The 24433-nt window shown below is 41.0% G+C and overlaps 1 protein-coding gene across 1 annotated transcript in view; it reads left to right on the top strand.

Moving 5' to 3' along the window:
• LOC308087946 (phospholipid-transporting ATPase ID-like) overlaps nucleotides 1-24433 on the top strand; it is a 62826-nt gene that overhangs the window by 12366 nt on the left and 26027 nt on the right. Inside the window, exons 2-9 of the mRNA XM_080432201.1 lie at nucleotides 8421-8518; nucleotides 8686-8744; nucleotides 13568-13681; nucleotides 15834-15932; nucleotides 20060-20121; nucleotides 22251-22323; nucleotides 23343-23413; nucleotides 24258-24340. Coding sequence (XP_080288327.1) covers nucleotides 8476-8518; nucleotides 8686-8744; nucleotides 13568-13681; nucleotides 15834-15932; nucleotides 20060-20121; nucleotides 22251-22323; nucleotides 23343-23413; nucleotides 24258-24340 — 604 coding nt within the window. The 5' untranslated portion in view covers nucleotides 8421-8475. The remainder of the gene's footprint in view (nucleotides 1-8420; nucleotides 8519-8685; nucleotides 8745-13567; nucleotides 13682-15833; nucleotides 15933-20059; nucleotides 20122-22250; nucleotides 22324-23342; nucleotides 23414-24257; nucleotides 24341-24433) is intronic.

Raw genomic sequence — 24433 nt, 5'->3', positions numbered from 1 at the left:
TTGAAATCAAACTGCCATAATGTAACAAGTCACAACCTCTAACATTATTTTGATCATCAACAGGAAGAATGTGGCACGCTTTAACCACATGAACCCTAGCATCCCTGTTCTGGGTGTGTCATAACAGGCAAACATTCTGCGAAAATGGGCGATCTACACACTCGCAAGTCGCAACGCGTCGCTATATGACGCATTGTGAGCTTGTAGAATGCCTATTTTTTAACCAGAGAGATTTGGTAGCAGACTAGAGGGGGAAGAAAAGGAGGGGACCAAGTTTAGACCCCCGGTGGACCCTGGTCAAAGAAATATATAAGGTAACTCTTACTCAGAGGAGGAAAGTAACTAAGTACATTTACTTACTACTCCTACTACAAGTATAATTTTGAAGCATTTTTACTTTTCTGGAGTATTTCCAATTTTCAGTACTTTTACTTCTACTCCACTGCATCTGAGAGGCAAATATTGTACTTTTACTCCACTACAATTATTTGAAAACTAGTTACTTTGTAGATTTTCTTTCAGACCTATACTTTGGCTATTTGAAAATAGCCGATCTACAAGCTCACAACGCGTCGCTTTGCGACGCGTTGTGAGCTTGTAGATCGGCTATTTTCAAAGGATTTTATACATATGATAACTGGTACATAAATGGGACATTGTGCATAATGAGTACTTTTAGTACTTAAGTATATTTTGATGCCAATACTTTTCGTACTTTTACTCAAGTGCATTTTAAACACTGGTATTTCTACATTGTGGTATTGCTACTTTTACTTAAGTACAAAATGTGAGTACTTCCTCCACCACTGCTCTTACTCAAAGTGGCTCGAGTAAGAGAAAGTTCCACGCGTTGACATTTCCTTAATGGTCTTTTAAAAAGGGCTGGTTAGGGGTGTGTGGTTGCATTACTTTGTCTGGCCGTGTACCCCAGGGTCTTGGGTGGAAAATAAGACCGGTTTGTCCATTCAGTGGGGCTGTGCCTGTGCTGCTTGAATACAGTGGACTGCACTGTTTGACTGGGTTTATCAGGCAGAGAATAGAATAGAAGAATAGATACAATTATCAATATATTTCATAGACGTAGTCAGTGGTGCAAAAAAAGTACTCACATGTTTTACTTCTGTAAAAGTATCAATACTTCAGCGTCGAAATACTCTGTTACAAGTAAAAGTCTGGTAATCAAAATTTACTTGAGTAAAAGTACAAAAGTATTGGCATCAAAATATACTTGAAGTACCAAAAGTAAAAGTACTCATTGTGCAGAATGTCCCATTTCACAAGTTCAAAATGTATAAACATCTTTTGAAAATAGCAGATCTACAAGCTCACAATGTGTCGCATCGTGACACATTGAGAGCTTGTAGATCGGTTATTTTCAAATGGCGAAATGTATATGAAGTGGTTAATGTATGTTTTGTGATAATAATCTAAATCTGCAAATTAACTAGTAACTAAAGCTGTCAAATAATTGTAGTGGAGTAAAAGTGCAATATTTGCCTCTTGAGATGTAGTGGAGTAGAATGGTAAAAATATTTAAAATGGGAAATAGGCCTACTCCAGTAAAGTAAAAAAAAATCCTCAAAAGTGTACTTAAGTACAGTACTTGAGTAAATGTACTTAGTTACTTTACACCACTGTACCTAGTTAGGGTTTGGCAAACTCAGGGTCAAACAGGATCTGTCATGTAAAATTAAGGTCCCAGATTAGGCTAATCCTAAATACACCTGATTTATGGGGGGCGGGGGTGTTAAACCTCCCATATCCAAATTTAAACTTTTTATGTTTGTTTGTTTGTTTGTTCTGTAAATGAATGTCCTACTTTGTAGTATGATAGTGATGATAGTGACTGTACCAGACAGTTGTAAGCTGTTACTGAGCCATTGGAAAATACTATTAACTGTATCTGCACTCTAATTGCACAATCAAAATCTCTTTGGACCACAGCCACTGACAGTGTTGCAACATCTAGGAACTTGTGCGAACCTCACTTGTACATTTCCTCTTCTACCCCGGATTTGAACCCGGTTTCCTACGCAAGTGCTGAGATGTTTACCATCGAGCTAATAGAGCCTGCCTGCTTGCTCAGGGGATAAATCTTGAATCTTCACCATCAGGTCTAAATTCGTGTCAGATCCTGTGTCTAGGTGAGACATGACCTTTGACACAATCTAAATGTCTCAATAGAAGAGCAGGGAGACAGAATGCAACCACCCCAATTGTTATATTGTATTAACATACCCTACCATACAGATTGGACAAAATTACTGTTTATTCATTAAAAAAAGTGACATAGTGCTGCTTTAACCCATTTAGACCGGGGAAAGTATCCCTGTCATTTTAGACTTCTTTGGCTATTCAAAAATAGCAGATCTACAAGCTCATAGTGCGGCACCGAGTGCAAAGATTTGAGTTAAAATGTTTTGTTTAAAAACAATGTATTTGAAGATTTTCACAAAATGTTCCAAGATTTTTCAAAAAATAGCAGATCTACAAGCATACAAGCTTGTTTAATCTGCTATTCTTGTATAGCCCAAAGTATAAAATAATGGTTATAGCTAAAAATCTAAAATGACACAGTATGCGTTCCCTTCCCGGTCTTAATGGGTTAACCAGGAGAAGTTCTTGCTGAATAAAATTGTAGGTGCAAAGACAGTTGATTGTCAGCCAACCAAAGTCCTCATCCCTCTGGTGAGTATTGTTGGTGGCTCAGCAGCATGCCTGTTAAAGTCATTGAACACACATGTGGATGCTATTTATAGCCGCAGCAGTGATGTCATGGCAGAGAGCTACGAGGGGCCGCCTCCCCCTCGAACCACTGTTTCCTGTTTAGAGATCTTAAACCGGAGCAGATGGCCTCTCCGACACACACTTACACAATGCTATCCTCAGTGTTAATTTAATAACTACAGTATGAGAGTGTACGCGCATCTAACCTAATGGACCTGTAAGGGGCCTCTCAGAGTTGTAAATGGATACATTAACGCTGATGATTTTTACTGTGTACACAATGTCTATGATCTAAAACAGATGATTTGACTGTGTACACGATGTCTATTATCTAAAACAAATGACTCTCCGTCTGTTGTCTGTTCAGCTTAGACTTAAGGCTTATCCTGGTACACAATTGTATATTCAATGTCTCCATAAAGTGATAATTTCTATACACTTCTGTAATGACACCATTCACTAATGCACCTCTTATACCTCTACAAGCTCAGAACATGCGTTGTATCGTGACACATTGTGAATGTTTACCTATAACGACATGCCCAAAATATGCCGTGTTGAAAGTGAGTTAACCCATTAAGACCAGGAACAGGAACGTGTCATTTTAAGATTTCCTTGGCTATTAAAAAAATAGCAGATCTACAAGCTCATTCCGAGTGCCGCGCTATGAGCTTGTAGATATGCAATTTTTTTGAAAAATCTTGAGAATTTGTGCAAATCTCTGAATATACTTATTTTTTTAAAGCGAACATTTGTAACTCAAATCTTTGCTTCTCTGGGTTCTACAAATGTCTTCTAAATCTCTAACAGTTTTTTTGAAAAAAACTTATGTTGCTATAATATCAGTGGTGCTTAAAACCATATTCATGTCAAGGACCACCCAAAATGATATGTATTTGGCCGCGGACCCCCTTCTCAAAACATGTTGTTCCAGGCCCCCCCCCCCTCCAGAAGCAAAGATTTAAGTTTAAAATGTTTGCTTTACAAATATATATTCAGAATTTGCACACATTTTCCACAATAATTTTTTTTTTTGCAGATCTACAGTGCCGCGCTATGAGCTTGTAATATCTGCTATTTTTTGAATAGCCGAAGAAATCTTAAAATGACACAGATGCATTCCAGGTATTAATGGGTTTAAATGAACACTCTGGAGTTTACAGTGGAGCCAGCCAGACCATTCTCTCCAAGTCTGTCTGGAAATGTGGATCCATCATCGCGTCATTATGGAGGGGAAACCAAAAAGTCTCTATATTCCAGGGCAGTGGTCAGCCTGGCATGGCACGTTGTCCAATCAGCAGAGAGAACTCAAAACAGGAGACAGTATAAACAAGTGAAATTAGAAGTGATGAAACCATCTCAATCAACATTTCAGTTTCCACATCAAATGTAAACGTGCCAGAGTTTAGCTAAAGAGCTTTTCATCTGTAGTCCCTGGGTAGGTTGTTAAAGCTGGTGGTCTAGAACAGTGGTTTTCAACCTTTTTCATGCCAAGGACCCCTAAATTGATATACATTTGGCCGCGGACCCTCAATTGAAAATGTTTTGTGCCAGGAGGGACCCCCAGAAGCAAAGACATGAGTTAATTTTCGCTTTAAAAAATAGAAATATTCAAAGATATGCACACTTTTTCAAGGTTTTTCAAAAATAGCAGATCTACAAGCTTGTATATCTGCTATTTTTGAATAGCCAAAGCTAAGTGGTTAAAAATGATTGTGACGCTATTAACTAATTTTGCTGGGGACCCCTTGGTACTCCCTCAAGGACCACTGGTGGTCCCCGGACCACTGGTTGAAAACCACTGGTCTAGAATGATCAATACAATACCACAAAACCAACATTTGTGCATTCCCCCCCCAAAAAACAACAACAAAACAAAACAGTTATAGTATGTAAGAGCGGTGTCAACGATTGAGGCGGTATATATATGCTTAGCCATGATTTGCAAGATTTGCTTTAAGCCATCTCTTAAAGCTGCACTACGTAACTTTCCTCTTCTACCCCGGATTTGAACCCGGTTTCCAGCGCAAGTGCTGAAATGTTTGACCATTGAGCTAATAGAGCCTGCCTGCTTGCTCGGGGGATACATTGAATCTTGACCTTCAGGTCAAAATTCGTGTCAGATCCTGTGTCTATAGGTGAGGCATGACCTTTTGACACGATCTAAATCTCAATAGAAGAGCAGGGAGACCAAATACAACCCCAATTGTATGAGTTACTGTATATTATATTAGCATACTCTACCACAGGGGTCTTCAACAGGGGGTCCGGGACCCCTAGGGGGTCCTCAGAGTTACTACAGGGGGGCCGCCAAATCTTTCTGTGATAGGATTTTTTTTTTACGTTAACCACTTGAGCCCTATAGAATCCCTATCCTTAGGAGAACTTTAGCCAAAAATAGCAGATCTACAAGCTCACAACGCCTCGCGCGGCGAGGCGTTGTGAGCTTGTAAATCTGCTATTTTGGGGAAAAAGATCAAGTAAAAAGAAACAAAGTTTAATCTGAAACAATTTTTATATAATATAGTGGGGGTCCCTGCTTCATCTCTCTCTCAGCTAGGGGGTCCTTGGTCTGAAAACGTTGAAGACCCCTCCTCTACCAAACAGAATGGAAAAAAATACATTTTATTAATTAAAAAAAAGTTACATAGTGTCACTTTAAGTTTGAATTAAAAAAGTTAGATACTTGTTCCTCTCTCTTATTTCAGTAGGAAGACTAACCCGGCAGTGGGAGGCTCTAACAGAGAAGACTGTTTACCCAAACGTACTACTCCTGTATTGCACAACACATCCACCACAGTTACCCTTGATGCTCTGCCACTACTTTGCCCTATGAACTAACTCAGTGGAGGAGGTGCCAGCCCATTTAAAGCCTTAAACAACGAGACACGCGTCTGTAAAATATTTATCAGACGGACTGTGTATGTGAGACCAGAGTGAGTGAGACAGACATGGGGGCCAGAGACATGGCCTTTATAGGACCTGGATGGCTGGACGCTAGTCATCCAGCTACAGTATACGGGGTGGAGAAGGAAGGGTGTCTCCCACTGACTCACACTTCTCTGTGTGGGAAAACATGTTGGAGGCCCAAGGGCTGATGCAAACCCCATGCAAGCACCGCGAGTGGAAGTGAAAAGAGGTACTGCGAATCTTCACTGTCTCGGGCAGAAACCTTGTATATCCATAGGATATTTCGTAGTTTTTATGTTATTTTTTGTCCCCATCAATTAATTCAGAATGTATTCTTCTGTCTGTGGATTTTATAAATATTTAATCAATGAAAAGTATTTACAACTTAAGAGCTTGTGACTAAATGATTGGTTCCACTGGAGCACAGGTTATGTTTTACATTTCCTGAAAAGTAACGAATATGGACATTTCCACCTGACTCTGGAAACCTCATTATGTCCAAAGCTGTTACTTTGACTCAAATTCAAAAATAGCAAAAATAGCAGATCTAGATCTCGAAACGCGTCGCTTCGCGCCGCGTTTCGAGCTTGTAGATCTGCTACTTTTGATGCTTTAGTGTGACGCTGTAGTATGATCAAGTAGAGCGTTAATTTACGAAAAAACACAAAAAGTTCAAATACGGAGATAAGAGGTTTCTGCCCGACAGCAACGATATGCTGGACTCGTCTCACACAGACACACATGCGTGGGAATAAACACACGTGTCGTGCACAGAGACAAAAGTACAGTATAAGCGGTTCAGGTGTTTACCTCCACATATTCAAACCAAGCAAACATCTGCTGGTCTAGGTCAGGAGAGAGTGTGCATATATAATAACCACCTATTAATACATAATAAATACATAATTATAATAATGCAAAGTAAAATATAATGAATGATATATTATAAATGGAAAGGTGTCAGCTACAACACTGCATCAAATGAGTGAAGAAAGTGAATAGATTAGGCGCGTATAGTAAAATAAAAGCAACAAGAATAAAGTCATTGAAATGAATTAAAAGCCAGTGGCCAGGGCTCTGTGATAAAAGTGAGTTGTAAGAATACGTTTAAAAGTTGATATTCATTGCTCCGGCAGGTCATTCCAAAGCTGTGGAGCTCTGGTGTCACCTCTGGTCAGTCACCAGGTTCCAGTCTGAGGACCTCAAGCTGCTCAAAGTGGGGTCCAGGGACCCCCAGGGGTCCTTGAGGGGGTCCAGGGCGGTCCCCAGGAAAATGAGTCAATAGCAACCACTGTACCCCATATACATTGGCTATTTTGAATATTTTTAAAAAACATTTTAACAACAGAGATCTTGTATGGAGGTCCCACGGCACGGACCCCCATCTTTTCATTTGGGGTTCCGCAGCCAATTACATATTCATTTGGGGGTCCTTAACATGGCTACATTTGAGAAGAACTCGTCAAGAGGACAGAAATATAACTCGGGTCATGCAAAGACTTAACCACTTAAAACCACTTAACCACTTAACCACTTAAACCTTATGTACTGTACTTGCCCCGCTCTTTTTTACCCAAGACACAAATTACATTTTCCCAAAAATAACCCATCCGCAAACTCGTTTTGAGTTTGGCTGAATGTTTGCCCCAGAAAAGGGACGCTAGGGTTCATGAGGTTAAAGCCCTATTTAAACTAGATGTAGAAGGACTTCTTCACCGTAGAAATGCGTGGCAGAAAAACATTTAAAAAATAAAACCCTTTCTGTGGACAAAGCCCCAAAGCCTTCTTCCTGCTGTCTAAGTAAAGACAGAGTAACTGGCTGAGAAAAAGCTGATGACTCCTAAAGCAGAATACATGCTCCTTACAGAGTTTTCGGAACACGTTTGAGGTGATATAACTACAAATTGACGTCATTCAGAACTTCTGATGGGCGGTCTCATAACTTTTTTTTCCAGAACTCCTGCAACCCCCAGATGTGCTGACTCTCCAAACTATAGTTCGGAAAGCCTGCCCAAGAGGGCAGTTTTTAACGACGTCGGGAGGAGCATGTATTGGCCTTTAGTTTGAAGAGGGAATGAGTACCTACCTCATAGGGCAACTGATGGAAAATGGTATAATAGCAGTTATATAGCACTGCCCTGGTTGGCATGTGGGGTGTTGGTCTCAACAGCTCCATATGTTTAAATACTTGGTGTACTGAAGAGACACAATGTTTGCATTGAGTCCATTAGTTGGCAGAACTTGACACCACATGAAAGTGATTGTCTCTTTTCTGGGGAGAACCTTCAATGCAAATAGGCAGTTTATTTTATTGGCTAGTTTCAGCAAAGAGATTTGGTGTAGAGGAGGAGACCTAGTATAGACCCCTGGGGGACTCCTTGGTCAAGTATATAGGGTAACGGGTTTGAGAGGTTAAATACTTGAGAGAGCCAATGTTTGCGTTGACTGTTTTAGTTTGAGGAATGTGTGTGTGTGTGTGTGTGTGTGTGTGTGTGTGTGTGTGTGTGTGTGTGTGTGTGTGTGTGTGTGTGTGTGTGTGTGTGTGTGTGTGTGTGTGTGTAAAAGAAACACACACACACACACACACACACACACACGCACACACGCACACACACACACACACACACACACACACACACACACACACATACTTCCATGTAGTTGTTATTGTTTTCATGTTTCATCTCTTGGCACTGCTGTCACAACATCCGAGTAAAGTTTCCCTGCGAGGACATTGAAGGTCATTTTAAAAAGTTAACACGTGTCTGTCTCTCTGTTCACAGGGGGGTATGATAGACAGATAGAGGCAGAAGAAGAAGAAGAAGAGAGGAAGAGAAGATGACATTCTTTGGCATGGACTGTACCAGAAGGAAAGAGAGAGGTACATTAAATGCACAATCCTTCGTTACTTTTTAGTAACATGAATGATGAATGTACAGGAAGACTACAAAAGTCTGTGTTCTTCTTGTCAATGTCATTTCACTGTAAGATGTGAAGATCTTTCTCTTTTTTTTAAACAATGAACCTTGTCCTGTCCCTGTCCTTCAGAGCTGGAGAGGAAGCTACGTGCCAACGATAGAGAATACAACCTCTCTTTCAAGTACGCGGTAAGTAACGTCACGTTGTGTGTGTGTGTGTGTGTGTGTGTGTGTGTGTGTGTGTGTGTGTGTGTGTGTGTGTGTGTGTGTGTGTGTGTGTGTGTGTGTGTGTGTGTGTGTGTGTGTGTGTGTGTGTGTGTGTGTGTGTGTGTGTTTGTGTGCGCGCGCCCATGTATGTGTGTGTGTGTGTGTTTCAGTACAGACATACATATATATATTTCTTATGCGTGGGTGCGTGCGTGCGTGCGTGCGTGCGTGCGTGTGTGTGTGTTTCAGACAGTACAGACATACATGTGTATATATTTATGATGGTATGTCTGTGTGTGTGTGTGTGTGTGTGTGTGTGTGTGTGTGTGTGTGTGTGTGTGTGTGTGTGTGTGTGTGTGTGTGTGTGTGTGTGTGTCTGGTCATTATCAGTAGACTGGCTCTCAGCCAATAGCAGGAGAACAGTGTACTGCTGATAATGGGAATTCTCCTTAGCAGTGGTCTCTATTGTTCATTGTCATAGATTGAGATAGAAAGCAGCTGCAGATGAATAAATAACATTTTTTGGGGGGAAATGAATGCACCACAGTGTGTGGGCGTATACAGTACGCCCAAGTTCTAGAGAACTCTTGATGACACTGATGATATTAGGTTACAAAAGCCCTGTAACTAAGGTTGGGCGATAGGACGAATATCTTTTTTGGGCGATATTTGTCATTTTATTTAGCAAATGTAATTATCTGCCTCCGCGAGAATTCAACTCTTTAAATGTGAGGTGCAATACGAAGCGTGTGTGAAATGTGAATCAATTTGGGCCATTCTAATGATTATAACTAGGCACGTTCTTGTTGCACTGATTTATGACGAGTCTACTGTATTAAACTGTATACGCCGTACGTATACCTACTGCACAACATGAATATTTTGGGTATTAAATACAGATTTTTCGTTCATGCGTTTGTTTACTACTCTCATCTCGTACAACTTGGCTCACTCTGCCCATGAGAGCATACATGTGGACAGCCATACCAAACAGGGTGTATATCCTCGTACATAAGGACGGTATGTAAACACGAGAGTGTGTTTACATACCGTATGTACATCCAGAAGACTTTTAGGACATTTTACAGGGACTTTCACTGTGGCTAGTCAGAGCTGTTGGCCTCTTGATAAGAGACACCTGGTACACAACAAATGCTTCCCAGCGGACTAGACCATGGGTTCCCAAACCTTTCCATGCCATGGACCCCAAATAGCCATAGCCTCTGGAAAGAAAGCCGATCTACAAGCACTAAAGCACAATCTCTAAAGTCTTTGGCTTTTTGCACACACGCATGTCCTGGATTAATAACTGTTGCCTTAATCTAACTGTCCGTCTTTATTAATTGTTGGAAAGGATATTAACGTCTTGGGTGTTGGTACTGAACGATTATTGTGTGTTGTGTAACTTGATCATGAATCTACTGGAAATATGTGGTCACTTCTGACCAAAATGTCAACTGACACATCAGACTTTTTGACAACAACCTACAGTCTGGTTGATATGTATGAGAAACTAAGTTTATGATGTCAGAAGAGATAAGATGAAGTTACACCACAGGGAGTAACAGATAGCCTGGTATCCAGCCTGCTTCGCTACGTTCGGCGGACTTTATTTTCTCTCTTCGCTTCTCAGTCTGGAAAGCCTCCTATCTCCAAGGGAGGCGGGACATGGCATAAGGTAGAAATCGAACCTCGGGCTTCTGATTGGTCTGTGGTGCGGGGCGGGACAAAAAAAACAGTGTGATCGTTGTGATTCGTCATTCGTTTGAACAACATCCAATCAGCAACGACGTTGCCCAACGTAACATATGTAGTTCCAGTGTAGTTCTGCAAAACCTCCCAATAGATTGCAGGATGAACCGTACTGAGTTTGGTAATCCACACCGTGATCGCCTGTTTTACCATGCTTAATAAACACGTTTGTTAACAGCACAGGTAGTACAGTCAAATTTCATGCTAAAAAAATGATTAAAAAAAAAGGATAACACAAAAAGCCGGGGGTTTGTTTCCATTGTGGTCCAACACACTTCTGACGTACACATCGCCAATGCTTCCCTGAACACATTCACCAAATGTCAGATCAACAGAGTGGCACGGCTGCCGCAATCTAAGTGACACAATTATTTTATCGCGTCCCGTGAATGCACCTTTAGTCGAGTAACATAAGCCTTTGATATGCCACTGTCCCCTTTGAATATCACCAGGGAAACATAGGCAGGTATTTGTCTAAGGCGCGAATGTTATCATCACCCAGCATGTATTTGTTTTATTACTCTGGAATAATAGGGCCATATTTTCCGTACTGTAACTCAAACCACACAGGTTTAATTAAATCATGTAATAAAAAACCCCCAAAATGGGGAATGGTGGGGTAGAGAGGAATGAGTGTTTATCCACATGGACCCTATAGTAGTCCTAATTCTGGGCATGGCATAATGGCCATCATTCAGCAAGAAGTGGTGAACATCTGGAGAATATAATTGATCTACAAGCTCACATCGCATTGTGAGCTTTTAGATTGGCTATTTTTGGTAAAGAGATTTGGTGTAGAGGGGAAAAAAGGACGGGGCCCCATGGGTGACCCTAGTTAACTAAGTATTATGGTTTAACCCACAGTTTTCTGAAAAACTTATGTTGCTATATCAGGGGTTCTCAAACGTTTTCATCTCAAGGACCCCCAAAATGACGCCGACCCCAATCTAAAAAATATTTAGTTCCAGCCTTCCAGGGACCCCCAGAAGCAAATATTTGAGGCAGAAAAGTTTGCTTTAAAAATGTATAAATTCAAAGATTTGCACAAATTCGCGGCACAAAGTGACGCACTATGAGCTTGTATATCTGCTATTTTTGAATAGCCGAAGAAATCTAAAATGACACAGTATGCTTTCCCGGTTTTAATGGGTTAAGTGGTTAATCAATTGGGTAACTTGATGATTGATGAACCTTGAGCCAAGGACTCATCTTCCTAATATTAAATATGTTTTGTTCTAGAGCAAACATTTCAGAAGTGGTGCTATTATGACAAATTCTCAGTTATAGCGCCAGTTCTGGGTTCACTTGAACTGCATTCGATACAGCAGGTCAGTGTCACCTTGTGATGACAGAACAAAGTGCTGACTGGACATTGCCGGCGTGCATTATGCTCACTAATGGGCCCTGCCCAGGCCACATTTAGAACACGTATTGGCTTACTACAGGAGTATGAATTATGAATCATTTGCAGCAGTCGACTCCAGAGATTACAGTATGTGAGACAAAAGATGTGTCAGCCGGTCAGTCAGGTCAGGTGGATGGAGGGCACACAGTTTTGTAGGACAATGCGACACGGCGTATTTATGAACATAAAGTTTACACCCTGCTTGCTGTGCTGTAGTTCAGGGGTCTTCAACAGGGGGTCCGTGACCCCTAGGTGGTCCTCGGAGTTACTACAGGGGGGCCGCCAAATCTTTGTGTGATCGTTTTTTGTTTTTTTTACATTAAAGGGATACTTCACTTTAGGGCCGGGGACACATTTAAAAAATATATTAAAAATAAATGAAAAAAGTTATGGAAAATTCATGGCCCCCTCACGCATTAGAGTGTCCTACTAATGCGTGAGGGGGCCATGAATTTTCCATAACTTTTTTCATTTATTTTTAATATATTTTTTAAATGTTTACCCGGCCCGAAAGTGAAGTATCCCTTTAAGCACTTGAACCCTAGCATCCCTATTCTGAGGAGAACTTTAGCCAAAAATAGCAGATCTACAAGATCACAACGCCTCGCGCTGCGAGGCGTTGTGAGCTTGTAGATCTGCTATTTTCGGCACAAAGGTTTGGTGCAGAGGGGGAAAAAACAGACAAAGTACATATTGAAAGGTCAAGTTTACTAAGTATTGATAGTGCTGTCAAACAAGTCTATGAAGCTATCTACTGTATGAAATAGTTTAACACAATTTCATAGTAAAGTGGGGGGTCCCTGCTTCATCTCTCTCTCAGATAAAGGGGTCCTTGACCTGAAAAACGTTAAAGACCCTGTAGTTGATTTGAGTTACTAAATGAATCAAAGCCAGTCAATCAGAGAGGGCTGATTGACTGGCTTTTAGAGACTCACAAACTATCAGCCGCTTTAAATACGCGGAAGACACATTCCCCTCATTTCCTGCCTTCCTCAGTGTTTAAATTAACTCTGCGAGTGTGCAAATGGGGGTTATCTGCTCATAATTACGATCTCCCATTATTCGTTAGACGTCCCAATAGTCAAATGACAAATGCTATGTTAGTGTGAGGTTATGGTTATGGCACCAAATGGCACCAAATGGACTCATAAGTGTCCATTTGGTGCCATTTGCACACACTCAGTTACAGACCTGTATTGTTCCATCTTACAGCCTACCCCAAAAACCATACCCCACTACCACAGCACTTTATCCAATGAGGAGTTAGGTAGCTGTTGTTTATGCTCCTTCAGCCAAGTACTCATAATATGAAATCATTTTTGTTTTAGCAACATGTTTTTTTTTAGGTGTAATTAACAGCTAATTAACTTAAATACCTGTTATAGTGCCACCTGTGTATGTGTGCCAACTCTTGTGAAGATGGTTGTTAAATCTAAGCCCAGGATTTCTAGCCGCACCCCTGTGCATACACATGTTATTTCCCATTATGTATTATCACATTACCACTTTTTAGACATTTAGATTGACTCCAGTCCATGATCAATGCAGCTGAGTTCCAATAAAAGGATCGTATCATACCAGTTACAGTATAAACAACAAATTTGTTTTCTCTTCTGCCTCCTTATCCATGAATCCATCCATCCATCAGACCAATGCCATCAAGACGTCCAAGTACAATGCCCTCACCTTCCTGCCTCTCAACCTCTTCGAACAGTTCCAGAGGATCGCTAACGCCTACTTCCTCGTTCTGCTGGTGCTACAGGTGAGGCACAGTCACTCGTGTTCATGCACACACACACACACATACACACGCGCATGCACATACGTATGCACGTACATACGCACACATATGCGTATCGACAGGTCAGTGACTGTAGGAAATCAATTCTGAACACTTTGTTTAACAGAAAGAATACATGTGTCACAGTTACAATATTTTGAAAAGGCACTTCCCATACACTGTGATGTGTTTGCGCAAAATGTGCTGTGTACACATTGACTATGGTCCCTTGGTAGCAAAGAATACAAGAAGGTGTTTGTGTATTCGATTATCGTTGATCATGTTTAAGACCATCTTAAAACACATAATTTGCCTTTCCCCAACCTGTAGCATCTCAATAACCTTTTCGGGCACAAAATCCCAAAGCCGTATTTAAAGGCTGTTATGACCACAGAGACAGACAGTGAACACCACCATTGCTTTAACTCTTATTACTGGCTGCTAATTAGAATAATACAAGCATAATAATAAGTCAATCATTTGATAATAAAATGTAACAAAGAACGATTCAATAATTTAATATAAATAATAAATGGTGCAATACATTATGATTATCAATCAACTCAGTCGATAACCTCAGTAGACCAACTTGATCATTTGGTAGATCAAAAATCACCCCTGCCCTAGAATCCCATAATGAATATTTGTTGTTTATAACATAATAACATATACTACAATGTGTCATGCGGCCATAGTTGAGTGAGGCAGTCTGGTAATCAGAACATTGCTGGTTCGGCCCCTGGCCTGAACTGGGAACATGTGCAATAGGTTTTCTAAATATGGAATAGAGAAAATAATTACATAAAGGTTTGAAGCCCTCTCAGAAATGTTATTCTGAGGCTTTCCAGTGGCTTTTGTCTGCCATAATACTGTAAACTGCCATTTCCCTATAAATGAGTAGTGCCATTTACCCCTGGCTTCAGATCAGCTTACTGAATTATGACAAAAGAGAGTAGTGCAGCTGATATTCTTCTGTTATTTATGTCAGAAAAAGAAGTACTGCAAAATATTTCCTTGACATGTAGTGGAATACAAGTATAAAGTATCAAGAAATGTGAATACTCAAATAAAGTAAAACTGTAACATTGTACTTAAGTACAGTACTTGAGTAAATGTACTTGAAAGTGAGGGCTTGCATTACAATGAGCCAATAAACAGGATATACTGTAGCTCAGTGAAATGCGTTCAGATTAAGGAAGTGCAATAGTATCCAGCACAGGAAGTTGCCTCATCACGTCCACGCAAGTCTAATGTATGCTTCAGCGAAACAGTGTTGATGTGTTTCCAACTAAATCGATTTTTCTGTTCAAAATGTCATTTTTGACGGACCTCCATCTAACAATGTTTTGTGCCAGGCAGTGCAGGCCCCCCCAGAAGAGAAGATTTGCGTTCAAATGTGCAGATGTACAAGATCGTTCGATCTACAAGCTCGCAGCTCGGCACAAAGTGACGTGCTGTGAGCTTGTAGATCTGCACATTTTGAATAGCCAACGTATTAGGGCATTAACGAATAGTGATTTATGGTATTCGAATTATTCGACCCAAAAGTATTCGAATATTCGATTATTCGATTTGATTATAAAAAATTAAAAAATTAAAAATATTAAAAAAAAATTTTTCTTTTTTTTTTTTTTTCAATTGCATTGATTACTCGACTCAAGGAATGCGAGTTGACGTCACACCAGAGCTCACAGCTGCATGTCTGCTCTAGAAAAGCCACTAAAAAAAAAAAAACTTAAAAGAAAAAAAAAAAAAAGCATTTTTTTCTTTTTTCTTTTCTTTTTTCGAATAGTCGAATAGTGGTTTTATAGTCGAATAGTCGGTTTGATATTCGAATATTCGAATATTCGACTATTCTGTGAATGCCCTACAACGTATAAATGGATAAACACGTTGATAACCCTGAAAACAGCCGAGCTCACAGCGAGCTAACGAGTGGTAACCTCGTTGTGAGCTCGGCTATAATTGCTATTCGACAAACAGCAAAGTATATAGGGCTTAAGTGGTTAATAACCGCTTAACCCATTAAGACCTGAGGCTGATTCTACAAATCATTAACCGTTTGCTGAGAAGCATGTTAGTAGGTCTGTGCTGTACAGTGTGATGTTGATGGAGACGTTCTTGGTGTGTCCAGGTGATTCCTTGGATCTCCTCTCTGTCCTGGTTCACCACCGTCGTTCCTCTGGTGATGGTGCTGACTGCCACCGCAGCTAAAGATGCGATGGACGACATCGTAAGTGCTGTCTTTTCTTTCCGTCATTCTTTCTTTCTTTTTTTTTTTCTTTCTTTCTTGCCTCAGAATAATCTTAAAACTACAGCGGTTCGTGTGGTCAGTGAAGCGCATGCTGTATCCAGTGTTGCCAGATTCTGCGAGAGAAACAAGCAACCAGGTCTAGGAAAACCAGCCCAAAAGAAATCGACTATGGGCCACATGAGCACTTTAACATATACATCAGCTATTTGAAAATAGCAGATCTACAAGCTCACAACGCGTCGCGTGGCGAATGTGGCTCAAATCGGCCCGGCTGTTAGTGAGATAAGCACCAGATCTGTCCAACATTAGCCCTGGACAGACAACCAAACATGCAGAGGGGAACCCAACCCCCGCCCTCTCATAAAGAAAGACAAGTGGAATCATGTGGATCTCAACATCCACATGGGAACGGCATGGCTCCAATGTGGAGCTCAGACTTCATGTGACCAGCCTGTGATGTCAGTTGTCTATGACCTATCTATGATGTATGACTGCAAATGTGTAAAGTTAAATATATTTATATAAAAAAAAGGATAACACATACTTATCTCTGTTGTCGGCCAGAAACCAGCTAACTCCCCCAAAAAATCAGGAAATGAAAAAAAATGAAAAAAATAAGTGGAGTTAAGAGGTTTTGTTCATCATTGATAACAGCTGAATGGACCTCCAACTCACAATGAAGTTAGAGGTCAAAAGGGGGGGTGGAGCCTGGAGTTAAACCAGCTAACTCCACCCCCCTTTGGTGGAGTTAGCTGCTTTAGCAGAAAGTTTGAGGATCCAATGGAGTTAGCAGGTTTTGTCAGAAGCGCTTTTTAATACTTTTCATTGGTTCAATATTTTTTTTACCAACACACAGACGTAAAGGGTGTTCAATAGCACTGATTTATGGAAAAAATCAAGAGTTAGCTGGTTTCTGCCCGACAGCAACGATAATTATGTAAAAATAGTAATAATAGTGGAGGTACAGTACTTCTTTTGTTCCAGCAGTTTGCAAGATAAAGCCCCCCCCCCTGCTCTTCCCACACACACACGCACGCACGCACGCACGCACGCACGCACGCACGCACGCACGCACGCACGCACGCACGCACGCACGCACGCACGCACGCACGCACGCACGCACGCACGCACACTCTTACGGCTCGCCTCCTACAGAGCCACACTGTATAAAAGAAAGTTGCTGTGACTGACCTAGTTGTTTTTCACACATGATAAGGCAACATTTGAACAATACTATTCTGCTCCACAAAGTGAAAAGGCTGTAACTGTGTGGTTAGCCTTTTTTTTTACCTTATGGTGTGCTAATTTTATAATTTAAATATTGTGCTTTAACTGAAATAGCCAAGCTCCATTGTGTGCAATGTTTGTGTTAAATGAAGCACAGCGATCGCCTAATGTCACTTAATGGAAACATTTTCATTAGAGAGTGCATTTAGAGGTCACAGAACCGTTCCATAGTGGTGAATCCAGACTTAAGGTTTACACATGAGGCCCATGATGTTTACAGAACTCTGACTCCACACTCAGAAGGTACGTACTGTAAGCGGGGAATGTTATCAGCTGTGGAAGATAACACACTGTCTGCTGTTTGTGTATGAGGCTGGGTTTGTTACTGTGACTGTGTATGTCACTGTGACTAAAGCAGGTGACTTCCCATTTCCCACCACACACAAAGCAACCATGTTGAGTGACTGAACGAGAATAGCAGGAGGAAGAAAGATTTTTTTCCAAGACAATGAAAGGAAAATACCTTTATTTGAGCTGTCAAGGACAGGTCAACCAAATACTTTTGTTTCTAAAGTGTGTGTGTGTGCGTGTGCGTGTGCATGCGCGTGCGCGTGTGTGTGTGAGCTTTGTATAGTTTCGCTCAAATCCTTGCTGTCTCTGGATCAACTAGCAGTTATAGTCAAAAGGAGGGAAATGCACCATTACACTTTAAAGGAAAACAATAAAATGTATATAGCTACAAGTACCAATTTGTAAGCATCAGTCTATCTACCAGACTTTTTGTTATTTAACTTGGAGGAGGTGTGTCAAAATAACTTTTTTTAAGACCTATGGAGGGACTTAATTATGACGAGAGGGATGCTATATTAAATTATGTCATTCAATTCATTTGGCAGGTATCGCTTTTCCTCTTTCTGCTTTCTATGATGTGAACCACAGGCTTACAACATAAATCTCCTATCACATAAAGCTATGCCACTTTATTCCCCTGCACTGACAGCTAATGACCCACACATTTTGTGTTTGGTCAGAAACGTCCATTATTTGTTGAATAACTCAAATGGTGCAGTCATAAGTCGTCTATTACATTCTCAGAGCACAAACGTGCCCAAGACAATAATAAAACGGCAAGAATTTTCACAGGAGCCTGTCAAGGTCAGACAAGTACTTTAGCAAAGAGTATATACACAGTGAAATCCTTAGTGTTCATTCAACACTAGATTGTACAAATGGATCCCATTATTGAACCTGTGACTCAGAAGAGTGTACACATGGAACCAAATGGACCCGTACGGATCCATTTTGCTCCATTTGTGCACTCGTAGGAGTTAAATTAACCCTGAGGATGTTACTGTGTAGAGTGGCCCTGCAAAGCTGATGTCATGCGTTAACCATTAACCTCAGGAGCACAAGAGCCGTTTTGTTTGGTGAGAGTGGTGCTAACCTTTGCGGAGTGCCAATACCAGTATCATGACCAGTCTAATAGCACTGGTCTTGGTGGAATGCCCGGTGTAGCCAATTCCGCTGAGCTGATTAAAAATCCTCAGTGTTAATTCAACTCAGGCTTTACAAATATAACCTTTGGTTCAATGTGTACACTAAGGACCCTGAGGACATTACCTTGTAGGATGTTTAGAGTTAGACAAATTGTAGATGTTAGGGCGCTCCACACAAAGCACTCTAACTATGTTTACATTGTTCACCACTGTCGCCATTATAGTTATAGTTATAGTATAGTGGTAGTTAGCGTTATATGTATAGTGCTTGGTGTGGACGGCCCTTAAAGCAGATAATGAAACTGTCACTCGTATTCATAGACATCAAGTGACATCACAGCAGTGCCTGTGCCTCCCGTATGCAAACTACACATGTACTGTGGTACTGTATATACCACAATGCTCTACACCTTTGAGAGCTGTGCTTGCATGCACCAACTGACTGATTGGTTGGTTAAACTTGATACTGTGGCTTTCTTATCACAACTCTTTAAACGTCCTGCTGTCATTTTAGTGAATGCATGGTGTGGGGGGGTGTGAGGTGGGGGAACTTTGCTTAGGGCAGAGGGAAGGCTGGGACCAGCACTGGCTTACACTGTGAAAACAGTACCATTTTAGGGTCTTCTTTGGACCCTCTGTCACTAGTCAGGGTGCCTTTGATTTGCTTTGCCATTAATACCATAATACAATAATACCAAATGGAAAACAACAGTTTTAATGCTGTGTGTTTTCGAGTTATCTGTACATTATGTCTGTATCAATGTTGTGAACGTGCTGCCTCAGGAACGCACAACACTGAGAGGAAGACCTATTTGGTTGAAACACGTCCGTTGCAAACAAAAAACAAACAAAAAAGGACATTCATTGAGTGCTTGCTGTTTTCTCAGTTTCTGCCTCAGGAACGCCTCAAGGGAATTTCATGACATTTGGCTCAAGGATGTAGTGATTAGAAGAAGGTGGCCACGGGTAAAAAAATGTCAAGGTCCCTGTGAACTCATGTCTGTCCCATTCTTGTGAATGCAATATCTCAGGAATACCTTATTTGGACTCGAGGATAAACTGATAGGAAGTAGGTGGTCAAAGGTCAAAGTCAAGTCACTGTGACCTCACCAAAACACATTCATTACATTCCTTCAAAGTCTTCATTCACTATACTACATGAGTCTGGACAGGGTTACAGACGGCAACTGGTTAGCGGAGGTATATGAGACCACAAAGTGGTATTTCTAGTTATTTTGTTATTTATGATATCCCCCAAACCGTGGATATAAGAAGCACAACCCTGGATATAAGAATTAACTGGCTTTCTGCCATACAAAGGGACCACTTTCATATGGCCCTCACGTGCACAGCATGATGACGTGCACTGTGCTTCTCTTTCAGAATCGCCACAGGAGTGACAACCAAGTTAACAACCGCAAAGTCCAAGTGCTTATTGGCGGCAAGTAAGTTTGTGTGTGTGTGTGTGCGTGTGCGTGTGCGTGTGCGTGTGCGTGTGCGTGTGCGTGTGCGTGTGCGTGTGCGTGTGTGTGTGTGTGTGTGTGTGTGTGTGTGCGTGCGTGCGCTTGCGCATGCGTGTGTGTGTGCGTGTGTCTGTGTGTGGGTGTATTTGCACAGCTGTTTGCACATTTGTGTTCATGTGTTGTCTTTTTTCAAAGCTGATTGTCTGGTTAAATTCCTGGGTTTGCCATATTGGCGAGGTACACACACACACACACACACACACACACACACACACACACACACACACACACACACACACACACACACACACACACACACACACACACACACACACACACACACACACACACGCACGCAGTGGGCAGTGGACCGTTAGTGGCATCGTGCCCTCTCTCTAAGAGGACCACAGGAAACAGCTGCTGGGTGACAGGAAGTGCTTGGTTGTATATCCTGTTGACTTGGCGTCTGCTATTTCAAATATGTGAGGGAGCGCTTGATTTATCATGTTTTGTCTTTTGTTGTCTCATTGCTCTAGATAGAGCAGCGGTTCTAAAAGTGGGGTCCCCCCCCCCCAAAAAAAAAGAAGACCCTTGAGGTGTTTCCAGGGGATTCCAAGCTAAATGATTGACTGTTAGGAACTGAATGGAGACTTAAGGATCTTACAGTGTAGATTGGGGTGCTAGAGATAAAAAAATAAGTTGAGAATCACTGCTCTAGAGTGGGTTTTTTTCACCCGGAGAGGCAAAATAAGCATACCTCAGAAATAAATTCTTCCAGTATCTGTATTTGACCAGTATGAAGCCACATGGAACTTTGTGACGATACACAGTAAAGTGTTAAGTGTTAATTTATACATTTGTACCACTGAGAGTGCACAAATGTAATGAAATGGACACATTACAATTAACATGTTACCCCAAGGTGCTTTGGCAAAAAATATATATTTTCAACTGAAAAGCATAAATCTTTTCCTTTTGACCCCCGTTCAGCACTTGACTATCTAGAGGAAGTAGAAGTCGTAACTCGGTTTCCATGTGTGAACTATCGGAAAGGATAATTACTGGTTTCAGTGGTCTCTGGTGACCTGAGTGGCACGTGCCGTGTGCATGTGCATCGTAGAGTTAACATCTTTCAACCTGGCATCCCTGTTTTGGGCAAAAAATAAAGCTTAAGACAAGTGGTTAACAATGCAGTCAGAAAGACCACTCTGTTCATCACCCATTTTTCTTTGACCAGATCTTCCCTTTGGAGTCCAGTGTCTCTGGCAATAACATCTAGATACATACAGTACATGGCCTTCTTCCTCTAGTTGGAAAAGGAATTCTCCGGAAGAGTGAATCATTGATGATCTGGGTATTATCTCTGTGTCCAGCAGAAACAACACGTCTTTGGGCGTCAGTAGTGGACATTGGTGGTATGTCTCTGTATTTCTTTTAGTTGGCTGGGGTGCTCTCGCATTAGGAACCTTGTGAAGGTGCTTCTCAAGTTCCCTCTCCATATTAGGAAACACGCTAATCTTGATAGCTTTGGATTGTGGTTCTCAAACGTTTTCATGTCAAGGACCCCCAAATTGTAAATAAGTATTTGTGCTGTTAAAATGTTTCTAAAATATATTAAAACATTTAAAAATGTTCAAGATTTGTTTAAAATTTGCCAATGTATACGTTAGAGATTTAAAGTGTTTAAACTGATTTCTGATGCTATATTAACTCATTTTGCTGAGGACCCCCTTGAACCCCCCTGGAACCCCCCAAGGACCCAAGAACATACAATGCACGCACAAACACGCACGCACGCACACACACACATACACACACACAATTCTTTTTGGTCACCTCTGAACAATATAAACCCATTAAAAACGGGAAAGCATCTGTGTCATTTTAGGTTTTTGCATTGGCTATTAAAACATAGCAGATGTACAAGCTCACAGCGCATCACTTCGTGCCGCGCTGCGAGCTTGTACATTTTAAAGTGTGAGAACTACTAATTTAGAAGGCATTTGTAGAATCGGCCTCAGGTCTTAATGGGTTAAATTAAACAGGCTTTATTGCCATTCTGCGTGCTGATGTGCTTTATTGGGTGTGTGTGTTCTTCCTGTGTGTTTCAGGTTGTGCAGTGAGAGATGGATGGACGTTCAGGTGGGAGACATCATCAAACTGGAGAACAACCAGTTTGTCACGGTCAGTCTTTGACACTTTGACGATAATTCAACTGAAACTAAGTAGTATTGCAGTATCAATACTGCACCCCATAACCCACCCAGAGCACTAAGGTCTGCTGACCAGTCGTTGCTGACTGTGCCATCAAACCTAACCCTCAAAACCAGAGGGGATCGCTCTTTTGCGGTGGCAGCCCCACAGCTGTGGAACAATCTCCCCCTCCACATCAGATCTGCTCAGTCCATCCAGATCTTTAAGACCTTACTTAAAACTCACCTCTTCTCTCTGGCCTTTAACCACATCCAATCATAATGTTCCTGTTTTTAACTCTCATCAAATCGCTTCCCTACCCTCTGTATAAACCTACATACGTGCAATTATACAACATACAATATGCTGTGGTTTTTTTACACCTTATTATGTGTTTTTTTGTGTTCTTTTTTTCTGATTTGATGTATTGTTGCTTTTATTTATTTTTCTTCTGCTTTTTACCTGTGCAGCACTTTGGTCAACTAACGTTGTGTAAAAATGTGCTATATAAATAAAGTTTGATTGATTGAATGTAGAAATACTCTGTTACAAGTAAAAGTCCGGAATTAAACATCTACTTGAGTAAAAGTACAAAAGTGTTGATATCAAAATGTACTTAAAGCGCCAAAAGTAAAAGTACTCATTCTGCAGAATGTCCAATTTCACAAGTTTTGAAACAAATAAAATGTATAAAAATCATTTGAAAATAACATATCTGCTATTTTAAAGTGGCCAAAGTGTATATAGGGCTGAAGTGGTTAATGTAAGTTTTGAAATAATACCGGTAATCAAAACCTACAAAGTAACTAGTAAATAAAGTTCTCAAATAATTGTAGTGGAGTAAAAGTACAATATAAGTATTGGAAATTGGAAATTCTCAAGTAAAGTACAAACACCTCAAAATTGTACTTAAGTACAGTACTTAAGTGAATGTACTTAGTTACTTTCCTCCACTGATTTTGTGTTGATGTGGAGAATAAACAACAGGATCTTTGTGGGGTTTTTTTTAGGCTGACCTTCTCCTGCTGTCCAGCAGTGAGCCTCTTAACCTGATCTACATCGAGACTGCAGAACTGGACGGGTACGTTTCATGTTCTCCTCAAACATTGTATAAAATCATCCGTGGTAAAGGGCAGGGGTGGGCTGTGGATTAACCCACAATATACTGTTTATCAAATTGTATTCTATTTACTTGCATAATGGGGAAACTTTAGTGTTGTCATAATTATGCCTTGCAGACGTCACCTCTGTCATTTAATTAGTTCATGAATCCATCAGCCACTGTTATCCAACTCTTTTGACTGCTTCAGACAGAACATCTGACACCTACAGTAGGCTGCTTAGCAGGTCACACAGTGGACCATTGGTATGCATCTAGCCAGGTCGTCATTCCTGTTCATTCACGCTGTGACACTCAGCGTCGATCGGCAGCTTCAGAGCTAGTGGAGCTGTGCTCCACTTGGCTCCATCGGCAGCTCACCCCTGGTAAAGGGGCAATGGTCAATAATTCAGTCATTTATGGTGTTTTTGCTCTGTACCATGTTTTTTTTTATTCACATTCCTTCTATGCAGATTGAATGAATGTGAATTAAAATACTATTGAGTCAATCTCAACAAGTAAAACCTAATTCTATAGCTCTGATTTTCTGTTCTCATATCAAGTGAAAAAACTGCAAAAATTTGAATAATCCCCTTTTGCAGTGTTGGTCTTTCGTGCACGCACACGCGCACGCACACACACACACACACACACACACACACACACACACACACACACACACACACACACACACACACACACACACACACACACACACACACACATACTGAGAGAGATAGAGATGATTGATTTGTGTAAATCATACATCTTTCTCTCTTTCCCCATGCTTTTCCCCATCCGTCATTTCCATTCTTGTCTTCCTCAGAGAGACCAACCTGAAGGTGAGACAAGCCTTGACAGTTACAGGAGACATGGGCGACAACATGGAGAGCCTGGCTGCCTTCAATGGTGAGAAAAATATTTACATTTCCCCTCGCTGTTCACTGTCTCTGATGATGTTTTATGTTTCAAACCTATCTAAAAAACAACACTGGAATTGAC

Source organism: Gymnoscopelus braueri, assembly GCF_963280865.1.
Source record: "Gymnoscopelus braueri genome assembly, chromosome: 7".
Classification (NCBI taxonomy): Eukaryota; Metazoa; Chordata; class Actinopteri; order Myctophiformes; family Myctophidae; genus Gymnoscopelus; species Gymnoscopelus braueri.
The sequence above is the reverse complement of the archived record's forward strand: the minus strand, read 5'-3'. Positions and strand labels throughout refer to the sequence as shown.